This window comes from Coregonus clupeaformis, chromosome 21 (assembly GCF_020615455.1).
Source record: "Coregonus clupeaformis isolate EN_2021a chromosome 21, ASM2061545v1, whole genome shotgun sequence".
Taxonomy (NCBI): domain Eukaryota; kingdom Metazoa; phylum Chordata; class Actinopteri; order Salmoniformes; family Salmonidae; genus Coregonus; species Coregonus clupeaformis.
The window spans coordinates 28,629,124-28,656,451 of record NC_059212.1 but is presented as its reverse complement, the minus strand read 5'-3'; the positions used below and the strand labels follow the sequence as shown (position 1 = coordinate 28,656,451).

At 41.2% G+C, this 27,328-nt stretch overlaps 1 protein-coding gene across 1 annotated transcript in view; it reads right to left on the bottom strand.

The window, feature by feature from the left end:
• Positions 1–16,468, bottom strand: part of LOC121535182 (brefeldin A-inhibited guanine nucleotide-exchange protein 1-like) — a 39,113-nt gene extending 22,645 nt beyond the window's left edge. Inside the window, exons 1-6 of the mRNA XM_045206291.1 lie at positions 16,189–16,468; positions 9,892–9,922; positions 8,592–8,748; positions 8,203–8,349; positions 5,833–6,012; positions 3,579–4,191 (exon numbers count right to left, since the gene is read on the bottom strand). Coding sequence (XP_045062226.1) covers positions 3,579–4,191; positions 5,833–6,012; positions 8,203–8,349; positions 8,592–8,748; positions 9,892–9,922; positions 16,189–16,309 — 1,249 coding nt within the window. The 5' untranslated portion in view covers positions 16,310–16,468. The remainder of the gene's footprint in view (positions 1–3,578; positions 4,192–5,832; positions 6,013–8,202; positions 8,350–8,591; positions 8,749–9,891; positions 9,923–16,188) is intronic.
• Positions 16,469–27,328: the final 10,860 nt, after the last annotated feature.

The following is a 27,328-nucleotide window of genomic DNA, read 5'->3' as shown; positions in this document are numbered from 1 at the left end:
TGGAGGACAGAGGAGCCTCTTAAAGAAGAAGTTACAGGTCTGTGAGAGCCAGAAATCTTGCTTGTTTTTAGGTGACCAAATACTTATTTTCCACCATAATTTGCAAATAAATTCATAAAAAATCCTACAATGTGATTTTCTGGAAAAAAAAATCTCAATTTGTCTGTCATAGTTTACGTGTACCTATGATGAAAATTACAGGCCTCTCTCATATTTTTAAGTGGGAGAACTTGCACAATTGGTGGCTGACTAAATACTTTTTTTCCCCACTGTATAATACTTATTTTCCACCATAATTTGCAAATAAATTCATTAAAAATCCTACAATGTGATTCTCAGGAAAGAAAAATCTCATTTTGTCTGTCATAGTTGACGTGTACCTATGATGAAAATTACAGGCCTCTCTCTCATCTTTTTACAGTTTTTTTACAATCACTTTGGCACTAATTTCAGAACCTTGATGTCATTTTTCAAAACTCTAGACACAAAACTCAAAACGGTCATCACTTGTAACACAGGTTGTCCAATGTTCAAAACATTGCATTATGCATTAATATCTTTAAAGAAATCTTGCACTTGCACAATCATTGGTTCAAAAAACAAATGTATTGTGAAATACCAATGAAACGTTAATTTAGATCACCCACACACAAGCAACCGATAGTTTCACTGTGTCATTGTTCGTACAATCATTAAATATTGTAGTACAAAATAGGTGACATGTTTCATTATGGTACTACATGTAAATACATCCCTGTAAAAGTACTGCTGTAGTAGAGAGAATACTACAGACACAGTGGAATCATTGAACAAAATCTGAAATATGTTGATGAAAAACGATACAGTACTGTAAAACATCAAATGCAGTGTTCCTCAACTTGCTTGCTTGTCCTGTAAAAAGCAAAACATAGGAGTGATTACTGTACTTCTACATTTTCATCAACTCTGTCTTGTGGATTTGGCCACAGGTTCTCATCTACATCACAATGGATGTTTTCATTAGCCAAACATCTTGGAAAAAACCTTCGGGCATGGCGAATCCAGGCCTGACACTGGTCTGCCGTGATGTCATTGCATGTGTCATCCATGGCCTGGAGAAAAGTGACTTGTTCATGAGGGCGCCTATCATAAACCTTCCATCTCCATGTGGAGAAAAATTCCTCAATCGGGTTAAGGAAAGGAGAGTATGGGGGTAAATACAGGTTGGTAAATTGTGCATGGGCCTGAAACCATGCTTGCTCGGATTTCATTGGACACTCTTTGCTGTTGCTGCCGCTGTCTTGGTCCGTGGCCTTGTCCTCTACCACGTTCCCCCACACCTCTCAAACGAGGCCCACGACCACCTCTCAGAAGGGGTGCTTGTCCCCTGCCATTCCTTTGACCAACACGTCTTCCTCGTCTTCCTCCCACCACTGCATGACCTCTATTGTGACCTGGATCACCTGCCGGCTCCATGTTACAGTACGTATCGCTATGTTGTTGCAAGTGGATCCCAATCAATTCTTTATATACTCGTTCCATAATGTGAACTCAATCATCAGTAACAAGTTGGCAGAATTGGACAAGCAATTACAAGGGCCTTCATCCATACAGTGCAGTACTGTCAATACTGTAAATAGTCTGAAAAGATGGTACATGGGACCATAGAAACGGTGTCTGATAAAGAATGATGATGAAATATTACATCCATAGATAATGTAGTCTAATTGGTTCATGCTCCACGCTAATTGGTGACAATGAATCTCGTTATCTTGAAACTTTCATGATCTAAACATGGAATATTGTTTGTCTGTTTCCATACAACTATGCATTAAGAGTAATGCAACAGTTACTTATCATTTTGAGCAGTTGTATCAATTGATAGTTGGATAATTGTAATGAAATGAATAGACACTCATCTGAAATGTAATGTGTGAATTGCCTTTTGAAATAGTAGTACTTTGATGTTAAGTTGTGTCATATTGAACAGGTGATTTTTGTTAAATGAACAAATGATCTTAGTTTTATGTGTATTGTATCCAAGCAATTGAAAAAAGTGTTAGAGTTTTGAAAAATGTGCATTTTGATAATTGGTTGTGAGTTTTGTGTCTAGAGTTTTGAAAAATGACGTCAAGGTTCTGAAATTAGTGCCAAAGTGATTGTAAAAAACTGTAGGTGGGAGAACTTGCACAATTGGTGGCTGACTAAATACTTTTTTTCCCCACTGTATATATATATATATATACACACACACAAATACACATACATACACACTGAGTGTACAATACATTATGAACACATTCCTAATATCGAGTTGCACCCCCCCTTTTGCCCTCAGAACAACCTCAATTTGTCAGGGCATGGACTCTACAAGGTGCCGAAAGCGTTCCACAGGGATGCTGGTCTATTGTAATGATGTCATGTCATAGTATCATGTGGACCAGGTTAGAGTTAGTAGATAAGTGGTTGGGTGACACAAAGTCTGCATTCCTTATGTCAAAGGAGATTACTGATGTTTACGATAGCATGATTGATGGACAGGATATACTGACTATGGGTAAAGGGTAATAACATCAAAGAAAGGGAGTGCCTATGGAGGTTTACCAGATGTATGTTAAGGAAATGGTAACCGAGGGTGTATAAGGGAGAGTGGATCTTTGTTTGAGTCAGTTCGAAATAGCAAGAGGCAAAGCTCTGTCCTTGTTGTATCGAACCCGGTACCGACTAATAAAACATTTGCATTAACTTTCTACAAAGTGTCTAAGTATATTCTTACATCCTTGATTACTTGATATCCGAGAAACTCATCATAACACCCATGTTGACGCCAATGCTTCCCACAGTTGTGCCAAGTTGGCTGGATGTCCTTTGGGTGGTGGACCATTCTTGATACACACGGGAAACTGATGAGCGTGAAAAACCCAGTAGCGTTGGAGTTGACACAAACCGGTGCGCCTGGCACCTACTACCATACCCCGTTCAAAGGCACTTAAATCTTTCGTCTTGCCCATTCACCCTCTGAATGGCACACATACAAAATCCATGTTTCAATTGTCTCAAGGCTTAAAAATCCTTCTTTACCCCGTCTCCTCCCCTTCATCTACACTGATTGAAGTGGCATCAATAAGGGATTATAGCTTTCACCTGGATTCACCTGGTCAGTCTATGTCATGGAAAGGGCATGTTTTGTAGACTCAGTGTATATTTATACATTGCCTATTCTTAATTTAGTGCACTACTTCTGACTAGGGCCCATATGGCTCTGGTCAAAAGTAGTGCACTATAAAGGGAATAGGGTGCCATTTGGGACGTAGCCCTTGACTTCTGATGGAAGTTTTATTACCTCCTTCCCTCCATTTAAGAGCTCTATTAACATGGCAGACCTCTCTCTCTCAGCAGAGAATAGGAATACTAATTCACACACATGGATTTTACAGACACTGCTTGCCTAATCAAATGCAGTGACTCAGTGAAATATGGAACAATGACTTCCAGAGAGACATACAGAAGAGGACTTTGACTATGAGTGAGAGTGAGTGAGTGAGTGTGTGTGTGAGTGAATGAGTAAGAGAGAAAGAGCGAGAGCGAGAGAGACTTACCCTGTGCAGCAGCTGCAGTAGCCTGGTCCGCCTCAGTCTGCTCATTTTCAGCACTGCAGAACACAGAGCCGTTTTCTGGATCCGGGTCCTCGTGGGCGTTCTGATCAGGCACCTGGGTGGTCTCCTCCTGAGGTGGGGGTGAGGCGGTGTGCTGCTCCTGTTTAGGGGAGGCAGAGGGCTGAGGTGGGGCGGTGTGCTGCTCCTGTTTAGGGGAGGCAGAGGGCTGAGGTGGGGCGGTGTGCTGCTCCTGTTTAGGGGAGGCAGAGGGCTGAGGTGGGGCAGTGTGCTGCTCCTGTTTAGGGGAGGCAGAGGGCTGAGGTGGGGCGGTGTGCTGCTCCTGTTTAGGGGAGGCAGAGGGCTGAGGTGGGGCGGTGTGCTGCTCCTGGCTCTGTTGGGGGGAGGCAGGAGGTTTCTGGTCGGGGGAGGCAGGGGACTCAAAGTGGGGGGAGGCGGGGGCCTGTTGGTGGGGTGAAGCAGGGAGCACTTGGCGGGGCGAGGCGGGGGGGCCTTGGTGCTGGTGGGGGGATGAAGGAGGCTCCTGTTGGCTGTTTGGTGACTGCTGCAGATGCTGCTGTCTCAGACGCTCCTTCTCTATCTGTCTTGCCTCCTGGAGCTGGATGCAGAGACACGGACACAGACGGAAACACAGACAGAGACAAACACAGACACACATTTCATCATAATGCCTACTTCCTAGCCCTAGATTGTACAAAACATAACCATAGGCCAAACAATTTTGGACCATGCACTGTCAAGCCAAGCACAAATACAATCACAGCACTGGGCATCATTAGAAGTTTGTCATGGTCTCAGGTATTTTGTCTTCTGCATACAGGTCAATATAAGGAAACCAATCACCATGCTGGTAGCACAGATTTCTTTTCTGAATCCAGTTCATTCAACTCATAAATGAGTATGGTTACATGCACACAATAATGCGATTATTGTGGACAGTCAGATTAATATAATAATTTGATTGAAACATTTACATACTTTGCAAGAAGAACGATTTCCCTAATAATCCGGTTTACAAAGACATCTGAAATCAGGCTACCTGATGGCACTCTGATAAATGCAGAAAATCGGCAATCAAAATAAACCTTCTACCACAGTGATCATTTTATTTTTGGGAAGCATATTTGATTCTGAGTTCGGACATAATATTTTGAATGTGAAAACTACTTTTAAGATGCATACATTCAGTTGTTCCGAACTCACTTCACTCACGCTAAAGAGGGAGGCTTGCTCGGCTGGTGCCAGCACATCCGCAGATCAAATACTGTGCACTGCTGGAACACCGATTAAGGTGCTTACATGTCTGAATAATTTGAAATATTGCAAGAAAACCAGGTGTTGTAATCGGCGTACGCTTACTTTGATTGACCTTACGACGATTAAGATAAACAGAGTAAGGTGTTTACATGACTATTGCATAATCTGCCTGCCGCCATAACCAGTTTCATATCAAATTATTCATGCGCATGTAAACGTACTCAATGATAAACACTGTTGCCTTCTTTATTTTTGACTGACATTGTGACATTATGTTTAAATGATGATACCCATCTGTTGAACTCAACTGGCTGCTGACGTCACAGCTCATAAGGTCATAAGGTCAAGGCATTCAGTGCAACAATATATATACTGTTGGTTCCTTGGTCGGGTCGGCAGCCAGCAGATAGTTAGGCCTGCACGTTTTTACTTCAAAGAAAATCCCACTCGGCAAAGATAGCAGAGCAACGTGTCATGCCAAGATGCACACACACCCCAGAGGAGAGTTCATATCATCAGCCACTTCAACACCAAGCAGCGTAACACAACGCACTTCCCTGCTGCAAGCTTTACCTGACGCACTCGTTTTCTAGACGACCCAGACCAATTAATCCTGTGATTTGAATGCTAGATATCATTGGAGAGTTAAAATAAACTTTAAAAAATGAAATTATTGTGTTCCAGCTTCTTTTCCATCGATGCCAAAATCACAGAAATAGAATTACTAGAATGGGGAAAAAAGGCCTTCAGACTACTGACATTTTACTGGAACACTAATGGGTAGACTTAACATGGCCACCGGTCCACCCATCATGGCACATTGACTTGAATGGGGATTCTCGTTCTAGCAATTCTTTGTGACGAGAGAGAGAGAGAGAGAGAGAGAGAGAGAGAGAGAGAGAGAGAGAGAGAGAGAGAGAGAGAGAGAGAGAGAGAGAGAGAGGCGAGAGAGAGAGAGCGAGAGAGAGAGGTGTGCGCTTACTGCTTGGTTCTCCATTCGTGCAAAGATAACGTTGAGCATCTGTGTGAGGGTGGCCTTGGCCGTGGTCTGGTTGATGAGGTTCTTGCTGGCCAGATAGATGTTGTAGCAGGTCCTGACCGCCTGCAGCACCGTTCCCTCGTGGATCTCGATGTGCTGAGAGGTCACCGCTGTCAGCAGAGCCTGCAGAGGGACAGCATCCATAGAACTAGAATGCTTTATTTCTATGGGTACACTTAAAATGGCTGCCAGTAGACCCATTCTGGCATCATTGACTTGAATGGAGACACCCATTTAACTTATTCTATTTCTATGGCACTGACCTAACAGTCACTACTGCTCACAGTAAACAAGACAGGTTTTTTTTCATGACTGAACACAAAGCATTATAAAATTATGAGAAACCCTGCAGAACTTAGTCCAATTTCATCAAATGTTCAATCATTTATATAATTAACAAATCAATTATGGGTGCCTCCTGTCCCTGTAAATCATGATTTTGATGCCATTGCTTAGAGGGCAGTAATATTGAACATTCAAAACCAACAACTGAGGAGTATGTCCACTACATACACTACCAGTCAAAAGTTTGGACACACCTACTCATTCAAGGGTTTTTCTTTATTTTTTACATTGTAGAATAATAGTGAAGACATCAAAACTATTAAATAACACATATGGAATCATGTAGTAACCAAAAAAGTGTTAAACAAATCAACATATATTTTATATTTGAGATTATTCAAATACCCACCATTTGCCTTGATGACAGCTTTGCACACTCTTGGCATTCTCTCAACCAGCTTCATGAGGTAGTCACCTGGAATGCATTTCAATTAACAGGTGTGCCTTCTTAAAAGTTCATTTGTGGAATTTATTTCCTTCTTAATGCGTTTGAGCCAATCAGTTGTGTTGTGACAAGGTAGGGGTGGTATACAGAAGATAGCCCTATTTGGTAAAAGACCAAGTCCATATTATGGCAAGAACAGCTCAAATAAGCAAAGAGAAACGACAGTCCATCATTACATTAAGACATGAAGGTCAGTCAATACAGAACATTTCAAGAACTTTAAAAAGTTTCTTCAAGTGCAGTCGCAAAAACCATCAAGCGCTATGATGAAACTGGCTCTCATGAGGACCGCCACAGGAATGGAAGACCCAGAGTTACCTCTGCTGCAGAGGATAAATTAATTAGAGTTACCAGCCTCAGAAATTGCAGCCCAAATAAATTATTCACAGAGTTCAAGTCACAGACATCTCAACATCAACTGTTCAGAGGGGACTGCGTGAATCAGGCCTTCATGGTCGAATTTCTGCAAAGAAACCACTACTAAAGGACATCAATAAGAAGAAGAGACCTGCTTGGGCCAAGAAACACGAGCAATGGACATTAGACCGGTGGAAACGTGTCCTTTGGTCTGGAGTCCAAATTTGAGATTTTTGGTTCCAACCGCCGTGTCTTTGTGAGACGCGGTGTGGGTGAACGGATGATCTCTGCATGTGTAGTTCCCATCGTAAAGTATGGAGGAGGAGGTGTTATGGTGTGGGGGTGCTTTGCTGGTGACACTGTCTGTGATTTATTTAGAATTCAAGGCACACTTAACCAGGGTGGCTACCACAGCATTCTGCAGCGATACACCATCCCATCTGGTTTGGGCTTAGTGGAACTATCATTTGTTTTTAACAGGACAATGACCCAACACACCTCCAGGCTATGTAAGGGCTATTTTATCAAGAAGGAGAGTGATGGAGTGCTGCATCAGATGACCTGGCCTCTGCAATCCCCTGACCTCAACCCAATTGAGATGGTTTGGGATGAGTCGGATGGCAGAGTGAAGGAAAAGAAGTCAACAAGTGCTCAGCATATGTGGGAACTCCTTCAAGACTGTTGGAAAAGCATTCCAGGTTCAGCTGGTTGAGAGAATGCCAAGAGTGTGCAAAGCTGTCCTCAAGGCAAAGGATGGCTATTTGAAAAATCTCAAATATATTTTGATTTGTTTAAGACTTTTTTGGTTACTACATGATTCCATATGTGTTATTTCATAGTTTTTATGTTTTCACTATTATTTTACAGTGTAGAAAATAGTAAAAATAAAGAAAAACCCTTGAATGAGTAGGTGTGTCCAAACATTTGACTGGTACTGTATGTGTCAACTGTTAGATCAACTAGTTTGGCACAACCCTGAGAGGAAGGGCCTGAACACACCATTGATTAGTGTTATCTGCTCAGTGGTTAGACGACAGACAGACACAGGCCAACAGGGCCAGTCATGCCAGACACAGGATTAACACTGGGGAGGAGTGAAGAGGAGAGGCAGGCTGGGGCTGGTCTGTCTGTTACAGAGAGGAGAGGAGAGCTCATAGACCACACACCTTTATAATCTGCAGCTGAACACCTTCGTCTGTCTGAGGGCCTTGAAAGCAGCCACATATGGTCTCGATGATTCTATCGATTAACCTCTTTCCAGGTGTAGTGTTGTCTGGAGCGTTTCCAGTGAGGTGGCCATAAGCAATGAGTTTCTGGAGAAAGAAAAGTGAGGATAAACCTTACCTTAACTGTGTATGATACAATAATCCAGATAAATACTGTAGACATTTAATAACTTCCATTTGCATAAGATAAGACATATGTTTACTGAATCTGTGTGTGTGTGTGTGTGTAATGTGTGTAATGTGTGTGTGTGTGTGTGTGTGTGTGTGTGTGTGTGTGTGTGTGTGTGTGTGTGTGTGTGTGTGTGTGTGTAGTGTAACCTGCTACTGACCTGTAAACAATCTAGAGATGTGATGACGATGCGAGGACATTTGGACTGGCAGGCTAACTCAAACGGCAGGAAGTACTTGTCTGCTTCTACGACGGTATCCTTAGACTTGACCGGTGGTAGAGCACTGGAATAAGCATTGTTGTCTCCAGGAGGGGGACTAAAGGGGGAATACAGAGTGACAACTAAATGGTTAAAACATTAGGCCAAACAAACGTCTGAAGAATTCAACCATCTAATATGAAACGTTTGTTCCTCGTGAGCAATGGCCAACTGCCCCCAATAGGCCTCCATGCTACAGTCATATTGATGCTCCTAAGGTCCACTGTAAACATTAGCATTGCTGTGATTCATTCAGGTAGGCAGCTGGAAGTAGAGTTGCGTGCAGACTGCAGAGAAGGTTAGCGAGATCGGGAGGAGGTCAGGAGAGGAGTACCAGTGTCGGCTTGGTGGACACTGTCAGAAACACACTTGGTGCATTCCGATTCTCTACCTTTCTCCAGAAGTGTGCACTTGAACACTGCCTCCAATGGAACAATGGTGGAAACTCCCTACAGCCAATGCTTATATCAATCCAATGCTTTCAAATCCATGAGGGGGCGTGTGCAAGTGCACACTTCAGGAGAAGGGTAGAGAATCAGGATGTAGCCATTGTCAGTTAGCTGGGGGATGCTGACCATCAGTACTGAGTCACTCTTCTTTATCACACTTCTCGTCTCGGCTCCATCCTCCCTCTCATTTCCTCAAACTTTAACAAGGCTGGCTATGAAGCAGATAAGCTGAGTCATGTTTTGTAATAAACTTTATTTGTATATTATCTCAGACTCGAGAGGCGTTCATCTCCCCAACGCACATTTGTTTTTGTCAATAAATCAAAAAGTGTCTTGTTTTTAACATTGAGTGAGGAGTGATTAAAGCTTCATAGACTGCTGTGCTATAGTGTGTGTGTCTCAAATGGCAGCCTTTTCCCTATATAGTGCACTATATAGGGGATAAAAAGCTATTTTGGAATCACTTGGGAGTGTGCCTGGTCAGTGTTTCAGCATGGGGTCTGGGGTGGTGACTAGGACTTGTGAGAGTTCAGGTGTGAAAGAAATGAAACCGCCACACAGAAGGCAGCGGGAGATGTGTGGGTCACCGAGCTGCATTGAGCTTCAGTTCACTGGCCCATCTGGCTATTAACCAATCACAACAAAGGGATTGGGGGAGAAAACAATAAAAAAACGAGACACATCAAAACAAAACTTGACATTATTTACTACAGATGACATTTCACACACACTATATCTCAAAATAAACCTACCTCAGTTTCTCTGTTTCTTCTTTAATTTCCTCTGTAAACAGAAAGAGAGAAACAATGAACCAAAGAGCCATGATATTGGCCCTGCATGACCTGTATGATGCTGCTATTACTACATGAACAATTATCAAGGTCAATACATCAACAGCCAATGTAATACCCCAGTAGTAGAGAGCTTCATTACATGAAGGCATGGGCACTTTGTCAAATTAGCCCATGTCCTCCACGACTATAAATTCCTGCCCTTGACCTTCATAGAAGATTAGGAGATTTGAACACTCCATACAGATAATGAAGTAGGCTGGCAATCAGGGTTTTGTCTGTATAGAGAAGCATTTGGAGGGTCGCCTAAGTGTTTTTTCGGGCCGCCTAAGTCCAAACAGTAGAAAAGAGAAGGAAAAAAGTGTTTTTTTGTAAATCATTTTCAGGATGGTAAATCATTTTCAGTGTAAACTTAAATGACTAAAAACAGATATAAAGTATGTAGAAAAGATCATAGACCTATTTTTTTTTATAAGATAATCTTGGGGAAATAACAAATCACCAAAATAAATACTAGACAGTCAGGGAGCATCTAAAATTACAAATATTATGCATTCAGGAGTATTTTTGGCATGGCATGGGGCCCCTATTGATTTTGTTATAATGTTTGAGTCCCTCAGATAGCATAAGAACAAGGCATAAGGCATGACAAAATGTGTAGAATTTTAAACTGTAAAATGTTCTCTCCGCCCCATGAAAAAAATTGTAGAATTGCAGGAAATTAGCTTTAAAACAGCTACATTTTGTCTCTGTGGTTAAGGGCCTCTAAAATGTCCTGTCGCAGACAGCGGCATTGGCCACTGACACTGTCACGCCAATCACCTAAGCCCCATTTTGATCCAGCTAAAAAAAACTCCCATTACAATTACAGTTGAGATGCTCCGAGTCTTTGAACAGGAGAAAAAAAGATCCAATACTGTAATATAATATTACATATCTCTGCATAGGAGCTACTGTCCATTTCATGAGTCCTTCATGAGTCATGATGAGATCATCACCAATGGCCTCATGTCAGTGACATCATCACTCCTGGCCTCCACCAACCAGCCAATCTATAACCACAAACCAACTCCCTACATAGTTCAATACTTTGGACCATGGCAGATACAGAGATACCCTCCACTCCTCCTCCATCATTTACATTACAAAGTAAAGGGAGGCACCGACAGCTAAATAGCGTACCAGACTCAATCAATACAGAATGAAAATTAACTAAATAACTAGCCTAGTGTACGGTGGAATGCAGAAGACACAAATGCACCCCCATGACATGTCAACCCCAAAGGCAATCAGTAAACAATCTGAGAAAACATCTGCACCATATTCTACCCCCAAAACCAAGTAAAGAGGCAGCAGGTCATCCAGGCATTTAATGCGGCTAATGAAACATCCAGTATCTGTCCGCGACTCCACGGTCGAGCAGCCAATCTACAGCCAGTGAAGATGAGGTTGGGGGTCATGGTCATCATCTACTAGGTTTAATCTTGGATGGCAGCCATCTTGTAATGTTATTATCATGATCTTACACTGCAGATGATGGGGGTTATGGGTGCTCATATGGAGGGTGGTGGTGTACAAAGACCCTCTGTTTTAGTTCAATAAACCACTTCTCAATTGTTTGGAAAATACTTAACTGCATCCCAAATGGCACTCTATTCCCTATATAGTGACCTACTTTTGACCAGAGCCCTATGGGGTGCTATTTGGGATGAATGCTAAAAGTTAAGAGTGAACTGTTTAAAATATCACTATGGACAACACATTCTCCTTGACCATCTACCTAAATGTTCACTTGAATCTACAGGCTGATCACAACAAAGCTAAGGTAAAATATATTTCATTATAACATAGATACAGTGCTCCCCTATTATTTAGTCTCTGCCAACTAGGAGAGGGAGAGACACAGTTCAAACACTAATAAGCGGACTACATCCGCTCTCAGTTCATCAACGTTGTATCAGCATGCTTTAGATGTCTAGAGATGAGATGACAGCCTCTACTGAAAACAAAGATCATCATAGCTCCACTGTTTGTACTGTATCACCTGGAGAGGGGGAGTGAAACGAACTTCAGTGTGCTTCTAACAGTATAGCTTCCTCCACTGTCCCCGTCCCCATACCTGCCTCGAACCAGTGAGAACACAATCCAGTCTACGTCCCAAATGGCACCCTATTCCATAATGCACTACTTTTGACCAGAGCCCTATGGGCCCTAGTCAAAACTAGTTCCCTACATAGGGAATAGGGTGCCATGTGGGATGCAAACAAAGAACAGACTTCAGACGTGTTACCCCTCTCATTAACACTGCAGGTGAACAATAATTAATTAATCAGTGGTGCCACAGCAAATAATACATTATTTATTGAATGGGTTTCTAGTCTTGAGAAGGAAATTAAAAATAAAATTTTCCCGAATTATCAAGACTGGAAACGTGTGCTTTGGACATCTGCCTTCAGCAGGGCAAAGATTAATATTTCACTTTTGATCTACAGTATACTTAGGAGGGTATAAGCAATGCATGATAGGCAGTGTGTAAGTCTATGTGTGTCATATGGGTCATTCCATGTCATTTCAGCAAGCCATGGCACCCACCATCTCAGATTGTTCTGAAATGGTTTCTGCAGTTAGAAACAGATAAGATAAGTATTCCGGCGACCAAAATATTTATATATAATTTGATCTCTAGAAGATTAACTAATTGATTGCACCTAAATTGGCCATTTTAATTTAAAGGACTGATATTATATTAAATATAAATAGTACCCAACATCCGGTTTGCCAAAAGCCACCCACTAGCTTTTCCCCCCTGTTCAGAGAAACTAGTCATTGATGTTGTTAGGTTTATGTCCCATAATACATCCTGATATTACCAGGTCTTACCACTAGATGGTGTTGTTGCTGCTATTAAGTGAAAAAAGTGTGAACAATGTTAAAGGGATAGTTGACCCATATGACACAAATACATATTGGTTTCCTTACCCTGTAAGCAGTCTATGGATGGCAAGGTTGTTGTTTTTTTGCTTTGCGCACACACTTGTCTGTGGTTCACACCTGTCTGTTGTGAGCTAATGAGTCCTGCAAAAGGGGCAGGTGCTGCCCCAGACGGGAAGTAAAGGAAGTGTGTGCGCGCAAAGCTAGAACAAAACATTGGCATAATTAAATAATTAATCAGAGGTCTAATATTGGGCTAGCGAAAATACCCTACTATTATGTCAGTAACTGTTATGGTTGCATCCCAAATGGCACCCTATTCCATTTTACATTTACATTTTAGTCATTTAGCAGACGCTCTTATCCAGAGCGACTTACAGTTAGTGAATACATCTTTTTTTTTATACAGGCCCCCCGTGGGAATCGAACCCACAACCCTGGCGTTGCAAACGCCATGCTCTATCAACTGAGCTACATCCCTGCCGGCCATTCCCTCCCCTACCCTGGACGACGCTGGGCCAATTGTGCGCCGCCCATGAGTCTCCCGGTCGCGGCCGGCTGCGACAGAGCCTGGATTCGAACCAGGATCTCTAGTGGCACAGTTAGCACTGCGATGCAGTGCCTTAGACCACTGCGCCACTCATTCCCTTTATAGTGCACTACTTTTGACCAGGGCTGTGACGATTATGGAATTCTGAGTAACTATTAATTGTAATGGCCATGGTTATTGTCATAATTATTTTTGATGGAAAATGTTTTGAGCTCATAATATATCATAATGCATCTTTGAAAATTAGCTATGACACACCTAATGAATACAATACAGCTTTGGTGACACCCCGGAAATAAAGCTTCTCCTCCCGACCATGCTGTTCTGCTCCTAAAATGATGACTAACTTTATCTTATTCATGTAAAAAAGTAAAACTGCTATTGGGTAAACTACTGTATACAGTGGGGGAAAAAAGTATTTAGTCAGCCACCAATTGTGCAAGTTCTCCCACTTAAAAAGATGAGAGAGGCCTATAATTTTCATCATAGGTACACGTCAACTATGAGAGAAAAAAAATCCAGAAAATCACATTGTAGGATTTTTAATGAATTTATTTGCAAATTATGGTGGAAAATAAGTATTTGGTCAATAACAAAAGTTTCTCAATACTTTGTTATATACCCTTTGTTGGCAATGACACAGGTCAAACGTTTTCTGTAAGTCTTCACAAGGTTTTCACACACTGTTGCTGGTATTTTGGCCCATTCCTCCATGCAGATCTCCTCTAGAGCAGTGATGTTTTGGGGCTGTCGCTGGGCAACACGGACTTTCAACTCCCTCCAAAGATTTTCTATGGGGTTGAGATCTGGAGACTGGCTAGGCCACTCCAGGACCTTGAAATGCTTCTTACGAAGCCACTCCTTCGTTGCCCGGGCGGTGTGTTTGGGATCATTGTCATGCTGAAAGACCCAGCCACGTTTCATCTTCAATGCCCTTGCTGATGGAAGGAGGTTTTCACTCAAAATCTCACGATACATGGCCCCATTCATTCTTTCCTTTACACGGATCAGTCGTCCTGGTCCCTTTGCAGAAAAACAGCCCCAAAGCATGATGTTTCCACCCCCATGCTTCACAGTAGGTATGGTGTTCTTTGGATGCAACTCAGCATTCTTTGTCCTCCAAACACGACAAGTTGAGTTTTTACCAAAAAGTTCTATTTTGGTTTCATCTGACCATATGACATTCTCCCAATCCTCTTCTGGATCATCCAAATGCACTCTAGCAAACTTCAGACGGGCCTGGACATGTACTGGCTTAAGCAGGGGGGACACGTCTGGCACTGCAGGATTTGAGTCCCTGGCGGCGTAGTGTGTTACTGATGGTAGGCTTTGTTACTTTGGTCCCAGCTCTCTGCAGGTCATTCACTAGGTCCCCCCCCGTGTGGTTCTGGGATTTTTGCTCACCGTTCTTGTGATCATTTTGACCCCACGGGGGTGAGATCTTGCGTGGAGCCCCAGATCGAGGGAGATTATCAGTGGTCTTGTATGTCTTCCATTTCCTAATAATTGCTCCCACAGTTGATTTCTTCAAACCAAGCTGCTTACCTATTGCAGATTCAGTCTTCCCAGCCTGGTGCAGGTCTACAATTTTGTTTCTGGTGTCCTTTGACAGCTCTTTGGTCTTGGCCATAGTGGAGTTTGGAGTGTGACTGTTTGAGGTTGTGGACAGGTGTCTTTTATACTGATAACAAGTTCAAACAGGTGCCATTAATACAGGTAACGAGTGGAGGACAGAGGAGCCTCTTAAAGAAGAAGTTACAGGTCTGTGAGAGCCAGAAATCTTGCTTGTTTGTAGGTGACCAAATACTTATTTTCCACCATAATTTGCTAATAAATTCATAAAAAAATCCTACAATGTGATTTTCTGGATTTTTTTCTTCTCAATTTGTCTGTCATAGTTGACGTGTACCTATGATGAGAATTACAGGCCTCTCATCTTTTTAAGTGGGAGAACTTGCACAATTGGTGGCTGACTAAATACTTTTTTCCCCCACTGTATCTACTTGAAAATAAAGTTGAAAGTTGAATTCTCTCCTAAAATGAATGCGTTAAGATGATTATTTTCCTTAGTTCACGGTTATTGTCGGTTACACGATAATACGATTATTGTGCCAGCCCTACTTTTGTCCAGGGCCCATAGGCCTCTGGTTACAAGTAGTGTATTTTATTAGGAATAGGGTGCCATTTGACATCCCCTGTCTAGTTTTGTTCATCAAATTCAAATGGTAATCCTGAATGAAAATAATGCAATAGCTTATATTTTTTTGTACCATGTTTAATCTCCTTAGAGAATTCAATCAATTGCAATCAATACCATATTTGCATTTGTGTGATCTGCCCATGTAAACAATGAATCTGCCAATGTAAACAGTAAACATTGACAACATTATTAACACCGGCTTTGGAAGGCACAGGGGATACGGTTGGGGTCACAATGTGGTATGAGTATACCACCCCTCTCATTCTGCGCCCTCTCCTAGGCTACAACGCAGATGACAACAAGCATCATAACAAACTACATATCTGGTAGTGATCTTGCTTGATTTCTGTTAAGCTAGTTTACGGCTCAGTATTTGAATCGAATCTCGATTCTGCAGCGCAGCAATGCTTGTTTAGAACGCATTCCATATTGATGCTACAATGTATGCACTTCATGTTTCGAACCGGGGAGTTCGTGGCATGCACGAGCCGATGTGGGTGCAGTAGCACGATGTGTAGCCAATGACAAATGATGATGACATCCCAAACTAACACATTGTTGTCACAATTAAACTCACCTAGTGACACTTCACAGGCTTTGCGCAACTGGGAATGGTGAGCTTTTTTCACCTCCTTATCGGCTAAAATCTTCTCCAGTGCTCGGGTTAAAAACATGTTTTTCGTTTGACTCTCATACATGATGTGATGGAACCGTAGTCAAAGCTGCTGTGCCATGGACAGAAAGGTGTTCTTGTAGTCTTCGTTTTTTTAGCAGAGTCTAATATAGGAGTACTAAGAAGAAACCAAAATATGATTTATTCCAGAAAGGAAACCCCACTCATTTATATTAGCAAACTGTCAGCGCCATGTTGAAAGGAAGCAACGTCATTCCGTCACTTACGTCCGCGACTCCGCAATGAGAATATTGTTACTGCAGGGTGGGGGGACAGAGCAACAACTTTTGCACCACTGTGGACCACCACTGTCCAGTTTGATCAATGTTCCAGCATTGTTTCACTGTATTATGCCCCCCACATAATTAACCGTCTATCAAATAAAAGGTAACTCCCATGAAATATGATAGTTCACCCAAATAAATTGTTTTACATATTGGTTTCCTTACCCTGTAAACAGTATATAGTTAAGACCGAGGTAAAGACAGTTTCAGGTTTCAATAGCTTTCAAACCACTTGAGCCACAGACTCCAAATAAGTGTCATGATGTTGGAAAAATTGCTCACAACATTGCACAGGTCTTATTTTCACGATTTGGACATTAATTCGCTTTCCACAGCTAATAAACAGGTGGAAATGCGAGCAGCATTCCATATTCCTAGTTGAATTAGTAAGGGAGCGTAAACAAAGTACAAACATTTTTACATTCAAATTTCAATCGCTCCTTGGTCATGTGACCTACTGACCTCAACCAAGGATCAGAATGTCCACTGACTACCGTTCTATATTGCACAAGCTTTTGTTTGTCCCTTTTCATCTCACACGATTTTACATACATTTTTCAAAATTTTAAATTTCAATAGCTCCTTGGTCATGTGACCTACTGACCTCAAACAAGGTTCAGAATGTCAATTGACTACCCTTCTATATTGCACACCCTTTAGTTTGTCCATTTTCATCTTACACGATTGTACATGAATTTTCGATGGTCCCTAGACTCCTTTCTAACAGTCCTCAAGCTTCAATACGATGGCCAAAGACTGTGTAACTGTTGAAATTCCGAGTTAATGTTATAATTTTTTGTAAGTCTTATGGTCGGGCATAAAATGTTGTCTCCAGTTTCTTGCTTTCTCACGTCCTGCTGAGTGGACGATATGATGCCTTTTCAGTGTAGTTCTATTCAGGTGTCATTATGTTATAAGCACCAGGCCACCCCCCTCCCGTTTCATAACACCCTCTCACCTTCTACCATTTGTCTACACTCCAAGAACCATGAGCGCCCTCTAGCTGTAGACGCCCCCAGATCCATGACAACTGAGATTCCCATATCCATAGCCTTCTTCCCAGAGACACCCTCATGTCTATTAATCTGACAGGAAGGATGGGTAAAGACTCACATGTGGCAGCACAATACAAATTGAATATCGGGACCAGTTTGTCTGAGACCCCTACAGAGATAATATGTACTGTATTGTAACAATACCTGCAGGATCGCTTTGTTCTGTATGCAAAAGTAATGACAAGCCCTGTGTTTCTTTGATGCTGACTATAAAGATTGCCACGTTTTCTTACCAGATCAGAGATACTTCGGTAGAGGGTATATGCTCTGCCAATTTGTCTGTCCATTTAGGAATGTTGTGTGTATTTGTGCAACAAAATCCAGAACTCAACCTGAAGCTTTTCTCCAAAACACCTTTCTTTCTTCTCTATCAACCATAGGCCCTTATGTTTGGTTCAACATGTCTCATATTCTTCACCAGTGGTATATTTATTTCAAATGTGTGCTCATGTAAGCAGGCCACTAGTATTTCAAAGACCATTAGTTATTTTAATGGAGGACAACCTGCAGATTTCTTACATCCAATTTCTTGAATAAACCTGTAAACCTTCACATCTGAGTATTTGCATTAATCTTATTTTGTCATAAATGATTAATTATTCTATATTAAAACATTTTTATAAAAGTTAGAACTACACAACTATCAATGACATAGCAGGCCCATCTTCACCTGTAACTACATTCAACTTTTACAAGGTAATAATAAGAAATACACTAATAAATGCTTTTCAAATGCTTACATATCTTAGGAGCGAATTATTTTGTCTTTGAAGAATTAGAATTCCTAAAGTGTTTTATGAGTAATTTAGAATGTCTATATGACTCTGCTTTTTCCCTTGGGAAAACTGTCGTGGTTAAGGACAACGTGGTCTTTGATAAGATGACAGAGATGCACATTTGCCCAGGCCAGTAAGCAAATGGTCAGCTGGAGACAGCAAGTCTGTTTGCCACCAGAGAGATAACAGTTGCTATTGCTGAATGATACAGGCACCGTCATGTAAACAATCTGGCAATGTTTATAGTCAACGAACAAAGCAACACAGGTTCTTCTATTATGAATATTCTTTAACAATATGCTTGAACCAGATGCTTTTACCCAGTCGGACTGGAGACTGTGCTTTTCCATGTTAATGTAAACAACTATCTGTCAAATGGCCCACAGAAACTATATAGTCTGAAGCTTCAATGTAGCTTGTAGGTCTAAAAGCGTTTTTGTCCTTACTATGTTGAAATATCAAAGACTAAGCTTTTTGTGTGACACTGGTAAGTCATTTCATGTCGAAAAGCCTTGTTTTCCCTGGTACATAAACGTATACTACTAACTAGTTCTGTTTAATTTGACTTTGCAACATAAAAATCTTGTTGGCAGCGATAAAAACACTTTCACAGCTGTATGAATGTGAATAAAGAAATACTACAGCTCAGTGCAATGGTAAATGTTAAGTCAGCTGTGGGATATGGACAGTAGAGGCGGATGCTGTTGTAGTGACAGTAGAGTCATCACTATTTTGATGAGGGTCACAGCACTGGAGAATTACCTGGTTCTGGTCCAGATGTACCGGACTCATTTGCCTGAGGGTGGCCTCTAAAATAGTGAATAAACTGTACAGTTGGCCTATGACATCAGCTCATCTACTGTTTAATATATGACTGTGGGCCATAACTACTTGAGGCTGATAAGGGCTGCCCAAACGGGGCCAATCGTGTTGGGTCACACATCTGGCAATGAGCGAAATCCATTGGTCCCAGTGCATTGCTTATATACAGACAAACATGTATAAACATGTATAAACATAAAACGCTCCTACTTTTCTCCTTCTAACAAGTAACCCTGATCCATATGACCATCCTTCTCATATTAGATTATGACAATGTCATTTCTAGAACTGCAGGGAAGGGTGCTCCGGAGGGCCTTGATGCTCTGTATATCTGACAACTTTGCCATAAACACTCTGCAACTTATGTTTGCTTGTACACTGCTCATCCTTATGCACTCCATGCAATACTTGCTGTTGTTTGTAATAGTTATTGTCATGTTTTTGTCCACATTTGTTTGGAAATACGTGTAACTGTCCTTTGTAGTTGGCGCATACAGCTGCATGGTACTGTGACATTAGTTGTCATGTTGTCCACTAAGCTGGTTGTGTTTAGTATAAAGCATACTTTTAGAAGTTTGTTTAATATTTGCATTGGTCACCCAGCTCTTTGCCTCAAGAGTCCAGTTTGCCTTTCAAAGCCCTGGGACTTATTAAAAAAGGCCACAGAAGCTCAGAATCAGATCTGTGGAAAAAAGGTGGAGGGAGAGAGGCAGTTTTGCAGGCCTTCATTTCACATGGGTGTTCAAAAAAAGAAGTGGAAGTTAACAAATGGTCCAGCCTCGCAATAACTATCTTTCACATGGACACTGAAAAGATCCGCAAATGGCTGTATGTGGTATGTGTGACGAGTACTGAGGATACGAAGAGGCAGGACGCAGACATCAACAATGTAAAGGTTTACTTAACACTGAGCAAGAGAACAACAAAGAGCGAGTACACGACAAGACACTAACAATCACACACAACACAACACTGAACAGTCCAGGGCTATATAGGGGTGGTGATGAGATGATGAGGTGCAGGTGCGCTGGAGGTGATTAGGGTACATTGGGTTTCCATTCCGGTGTTGCCGAGGTGGTGCGCTCAGACCGGTGGCTCAGTAGACAGGCGAATCAGAGCGCCGGAGGGGAGCAACGGGAGGAGACGTGACAGTATGGAGCAAGGACAGGAGAGGTGTTCGAACAGAGGTGCTTAAAGGAAGGCGCACATGTAGGCCTCATAAAAAACAATGTTTCATGAACAAGCATACAATTCTCTGTATGCTCATCGTTACTGGACCTCTCCTATGTTTTGGAGAATTTTCATATGCTCTTTTTAATTACAGTAATAGGCAGTGATTTGTCAGTCAGAGTGAGCTTGATAACGTGAAAGAATCATTTTCATAGCATCACTTTCATATACATTAAGACAAATCCTGCTACTGTGAGTATTAGCACGCAGTTTATCATTGACTTGATATTTGAGTGTATTCACAACAAGCCACCTGCAGACAGCTTACAAAATGCAGCAGTGCATTTGAGGGTTACTTTTTCTGATGAAAATAGTTATTTGATGCATGGCCTACTATTTCTAACTGGAAAAATAAATTCCAACATCTTTTGTGTAACACCAAAATGTATAACATTCACACCACAACTACACGTTGATACTACAGATTGTTTCCTGTACAGTGATCAACTTACATTTTGATAGCTTTTTGTATTTCTGAGTGACGTAAAGGTATCAACATAGTGATTAATTAACTTTTAATGTCATTACAGAAAACATACAACAACAACAAAATGATTGAGTTAACAACACTTTAGAAACAGAGCATATCATGAAACTAGCTAATATAGATGACAATTGAAAGGGAAATATTGATGATGGACAGAAATTATACTACATCTGGATACATGCAGCACCTCCAAGTCGAGCCGTTTGGCGTTCACTTGTACACAGAAGAGGGTTTAAAGATCCTAGTTGAACATCTGAGAAAGCGCAGTCCAGTGACTCTTCATCTTGATGCCACTGGTGGGGTTGTGTCTAAGAGTTCTGTACTATGCTCTGGTTCTGCCCGGAATGGGCAAGGATAAACCATCCCTCCCCGTATCCGAAATGCTTAGTGTTCAGCACTCCATCCCAACAATAACCTTTTGGTTAATGGAGACAGTACGCAAACTCACAAATGATAAGCTGCAAGGTGAAACAGGAGGCTGATTTCAGCTGGGCGCAGATTGGAAGTGTATTGCTCTCATTTAACAAAGAGAGCATCACTTCTTATCTAAACAGAGCCCACGGCATAGTTTCCTTGGAGGAAAAAGAAGATTGCGAAGACTTCACAGTGTTCCATCTGTGCTCTGCCCACATCCTTAAGGCTGTCGCCCAGGGATTTGGGAAGAAAACAAATGACAATGGGCTCAAAGAATATGCAACCATTTGCTTTGCGTTGTTGCTCAACAGCACCTCTTTCTTCGAGGCACTCGATGTCTTTAGACACGTGTGTGCTTTTCAAATCACAACATAAAAGTCATCTTGTGGATGAATCACAAAAGCATTTAGATGAGAGTATTATGAAGTCAGAGAAGGTAAAAGTGGAGGACGTGATGAGAGATGACAGTTATGAAGAAAGTGCAATGTCAGCAAAAAACTAAACAATATGTGGACAATCTCCATTCACACGTGAATTCATGTCAGTTCTTAAAAATATGTTTTTCTGCCCTGGGATAATCAATGTTCTAATGGACACTTACATGGCCATTTTCTCCCTATGGAGTGGGATGCTGCTGGGTGATCTTACAAGATATTGTAATGTGACCAACACAACATTGCAATCAGTGAAATCACGGGACACCAACTGCTATGTGGAACAGTGGTTCTGGATCCTGAAGCATTCCATTTTGCAAAAGAAGAAATTCCTCCGTCCAGCTGGATTCATTTTGAACACACATGCCACCCTCCAAGGATGGTATAGGGAGCACATAATAAAAGATGATCTGCCAGAATCACTGTTCACTAAATCCCCCTACCGCATGAAGTCGTTGGACCAGGAAGAGGAGCAGTGGGCCAAGAGACAAAGAAAAGACTCACCTGACAAGTCCAGGTCAAAGTATTTCCAGCCTCCCAGACAATTACCTGAGCCAAAGAAGAAGGGTAAAAAGAAACCAGCAGAGAAGGCACACCACAAGAAAGATGAAAGCAGGGATGAGGCAACATCACTCCAAGACAACGAGGCTGCAGGCCAGGTATGTTTTTTTCCCCAAATGTTAAAGGATTGTGATAGATTGTTTTCAGTTCATGTTTAAGTGGACAATAACTCTTCTAAATGTGTTTCATTTGCGTATTGCAGGTCACAGCTCTGTGGCGAAGAAAGAATTGTGAGGTGGTGGTTGCTGTTGTGAGGTCTACAGACAAAAAGTCCTCTTTCCTTCTCCATCATTCAGAGTTTAAAACTCTGCAACCCCACAAATGGCTTGTGGGTGAGGTAATAAATACTGGTCATAACATGACAATAAGCATTTTTTCAATCAGGATGAACATAGAAGTACATTAGATGTGCACCTAACCAAGTCTAAGGACATGTAATATCATTATGTAGTTAACTGGAATTGGAGTTGAATGTTTCTGATAACATACACTTAAATATTTATGGCCCTTATTCTATCACTTTAAAGTAAATGGTGAAGATGTGTCATCACGTAAACACAGTATTGTCAGCAATAACATACTTTTTTGACTACATAACACCTTATGTATGATACTTAATCTCCCTAACAAGGCATATATGTGACAATGACCCATGTATTGTTGCATGTAGTCAGAATATATTCTAAAAATTAAAACAAAGGCTAATGTAATTACGTTTGTTTTAAATATCGATAAACAATCCTTCTAACTAACCAATATTCTCTGCAATGTCTATATATTTTAGTTTATGCTTAATTATTTGTATAATGTTCTTCACATTCAAAGCATTTGTGGTTTTACCTTCTCTCCTTACACAGACAATCGAATGGTACTTTCAAGCAACCACAAAAAGCTGCGGTGACTGGACAAAGATTTACATCCTAAATCATTACTCAGCCCAAGTCATTCTAAATGGAGAAAGAAGTTTAGTGCGCAAGCATAGTCTGCCCAAGGTACTAATCAAATCTGTTAGTGGAGTTTTAAAGGATTAACTATTGATACATTTTGTTTGGCTTAGTGGCAAGCATGTAAAATTATTTATTTCAGGTGAACTTCAGTAACTACAATGCTGTCATGAGTTTCTTGAATGTGGACCAGAACCACTGGAAGTTCATTGTGAGTAAAATCCTTTTTCCAAAATTGAGTTAGGTACATTTTTGGTAAGAGGTATTAGGGTTGTGATATGTGTGATTTAATTGTAAAATAATTTAAGGGATCAATACATTTCTATATTGCTTCCCCGGTCTCTGCATGAACCATCAGGCCAAGTGTTTTTGGTTGACCCTGCTGGACAGAAAGAGAAGGAGGAATCAGAACATGCTGCATTCAAATTCAGGTGTTAGTTATTCCATTGTACTGGATCTAATACATATTAGCATTTTACATACATTCATAAGTGTAATAATTTTATGACATACTGTAAAAAACTATCTTGGCTGCTGGCTCTGTCACTTTCAGACATGCGCAGAGCTGACTGAAAGGGGGAGGGTAGCTCTTGACTTGAACCACAGGGGTTCTCTGTAAGGAGAGAGTAATCCAAAGGGCAGACACACTCCTTGACTTTCAATCGGCACCCTTGACCTGTCTGTATTCTCTCCTGATTGGTCTCCGTGGTGCTTGGCCAATGGGAACTCCGTTGCCGGCCCCATCATAACGTTTTTACACAGTCTGGCAGTCTGACTAAAGTGCCAGAGGTATGAGGAGAAACATCCTTCTTTGTGTTTATGGGAACAAATATTTCCTAACACTTTGGATCCTATTCAGTTAGAACACACAATGCGTCAATGCGGGAAAAAAAACATTGTTCACTAATTACTGTCCATGAGTGACCTCAACCTTGTGGGTCTGTGTGTGTTTGGGCCAATAAAGTGCCAACTCAATTCTACCACTGACTAGTCTCTCATGCCCCTATGAACGGGGACGCAATAGTTTCTAATCTAAACCAGCCCTTTTTTACTGGAGTACACTAACCCCTAATTGGGGCTCCTTTCTTGACACACAGTAGCAGTTTACCAGATAAGAAGTCAAGAAGATCAAAAAGTTGATTGTTGTAAGGGTTTATTAGGTCCTGTGCTGCCCCCATTGTCATATCCGTTCTGGATTCTGAGTGGTAAAAACTTAGCTGAAAAGTGCCTCTTTGTATGTGTATACTGTATGTGGGTATGTCCGTCCTACATTTAGTGTCGGTACATTGAATATTCATTAACTGCATGTATCATAAATTGCTATGGCAAATAGAAGTAATGTTCAACAACTGACATTTTCAGATCTTATTTTGACAAAACACATTTTAAATTGATGCTTACAATTAATGATCTATTGTCATAGACTTGGTGGGCACTGCCATCTGTGATCTTACTTTCTTTAAGCACGTTCTGATGAACGCTCTACATTTATTCACTGTGATAGGGTTGGATCCTATATACTACTTTTATTATTCTCCTGTAAATGGTTCAGTGCCTATAATTTAGGCTGTGTGTAGAATGGGGCATAAAGGAAATTACCTCTACTAGATTATGCTGATAAGGAAAACAGCATACAGTTTTGGCCTGTGTATTAATTTGCCTATATCTAATCAGAATTCCATTATGTTCACATAAAAAAGAGAATACTTCAAAATGAGAAGATCCTGCCGTGGAAAAGACGACTGGGTGGACATAAAGTGGAAAGGAGGGGAAATAACTCCCACCATGCAGCAGGACACCTTCAGCTGCGGGGTCTTTGTAATGCAGGTTTGATAGTTATATTTTCAATAATGAATGGTTAGCTGTTATGTGACAATTAGGTCAAAAACTCAATTTTATTTTCTGGTGTAGATGGCCAAGGAAGTTGCACAGAACTTCCCCAACATCCCCTCCCAAATGGATATAGAACCTTCACAAAAACCCATGGAGCAACTGTGAAAAGAAATGGCTGAGATGTAATGATATTTCATTCAAAGTAAATGTCAATTCTTTATTTTTATGTAGTTGTGTGGGACAAACATATGTTCAGTTCATGCCTATGATTTCAGAGTTCAGCAAAGCCAACAACTTCTTCATGTGTGCCACTGATAAAGAACCTGGATGTGGCCCAAAGACTGACTGGGTTAGTAACTTTAACATGTTTATAGTCTTTTAACAACAGTGACGGCATGTAAGACAATGTATGATATAACACAATGGATGGCTAATTCGTCATACTGCATTGATATTTGATATTATTTATAACGTGTTTACGCTTTGTTCTGTTTTAGATTGAATGTTTTGCATGCCAACGGTGGTTCCATGTGCTGTGCCTAGGGATGAATACAAAAGAGTTCAACAGAGTGAAGAACATAAACTGGAAGTGCTGTCTTTGTTGATTGAAAATGTATGCTATACCCATCCACATTGAAGAGGCTCTGAAATGTACATCAACCAGGGATAAAGAGAAAGTTAACAGTGTGAAATGTTTTGTACTTATTTGAAGTAAAGTGTCTGTTGACATGTTGGAAAAGATTAAAGGTCTACAATTTCTGTTTAATTTGTCAATATTCTATTTTAATTCACTGATTACAGTGGCTTGCGAAAGTATCCAACCCCTTGGCATTTTTCCTGTTTTGTTGCCTTAAAACCTGGAATTAAAATAGATTTTGGGTGGATTTGTATCATTTGATTTACAAAACATTCCTACCACTTTGAAGATGCAAAATATTTTTTCTTGTGAAACAAACAAGAAATAAGACAAAAAAACAGACAACTTGAGTGTGCATAACTATTCACCCCCCCAAAGTCAATACTTTGTAGAGCCACCTTTTGCAGCAATTACAGCTGCAAGTCTCTTGGGGTATGTCTCTATAAGCTTGGCACATCTTGCCACTGGGATTTTTGCCCATTCTTCAAGGCAAAACTGCTGGGTTTGCGCCAGACATAGCGTTTTCCTTGATGGCCAAAAAGCTCAATTTTAGTCTCATCTGACCAGAGTACCTTCTTCCATATGTTTGGGGAGTCTCCCACATGCCTTTTGGCGAACACCAAACGTGTTTGCTTATTCTTTTCTTTAAGCAATGGCTTTTTTCTGGCCACTCTTCCGTAAAGCCCAGCTCTGTGGAGTGTACGGCTTAAAGTGGTCCTATGGACAGATACTCCAATCTCCGCTGTGGAGCTTTGCAGCTCCTTCAGGGTTATATTTGGTATCTTTGTTGCCTCTCTGATTAATGCCCTCCTTGCCTGGTCCGTGAGCTTGGTGGGCGGCCCTCTCTTGGCATGTTTGTTGTGGTACCATACTCTTTCCATTTTTTAATAAGTGCTCCGTGGGATGTTCAAAGTTTCTGATATTTTTTTTATAACCCAATCCTGAATTTGTCCCTGACCTGTTTAGAGAGCTCCTTGGTCTTCATGGTGCCGCTTGCTTGGTGGTGCCCCTTGCTTAGTGGTGTCGCAGACTCTGGGGCCTTTCAGAACAGGTGTATATATACTGAGATCATGTGACAGATCATGTGACACTTAAATAAAGTCCACCTGTGTGCAATCTAACTAATTATGTGACTTCTGAAGGTAATTGGTTGCACCAGATCTTAAAATCAAAAGAAATCAGCCAAGACCTCATAAAAAATACTTGTAGACCTCCACAAGTCTGGTTCATCCTTGGGAGCAATTTCCAAACTCCTGAAGGTACCACATTCATCTGTACAAACAATAGTACGCAAGTATAAACACCATGGGACCACGCAGCCGTCATACCGCTCAGGAAGGAGACGCGTTCTGTCTCCTAGAGATGAATGTACTTTGGTGCGTAAAGTGCAAATCAATCCCAGAAGAACAGCAAAGGACCTTGTGAAGATGCTGGAGGAAACAGGTACAAAAGTATCTATATCCACAGTAAAACAAGTCCTATATCGATATTACCTGAAAGGCTGCTCGGCAAGGAAGGAGCCACTGCTCTAAAACCGCCATAAAAAAGCCAGACTACCGTTTGCAAC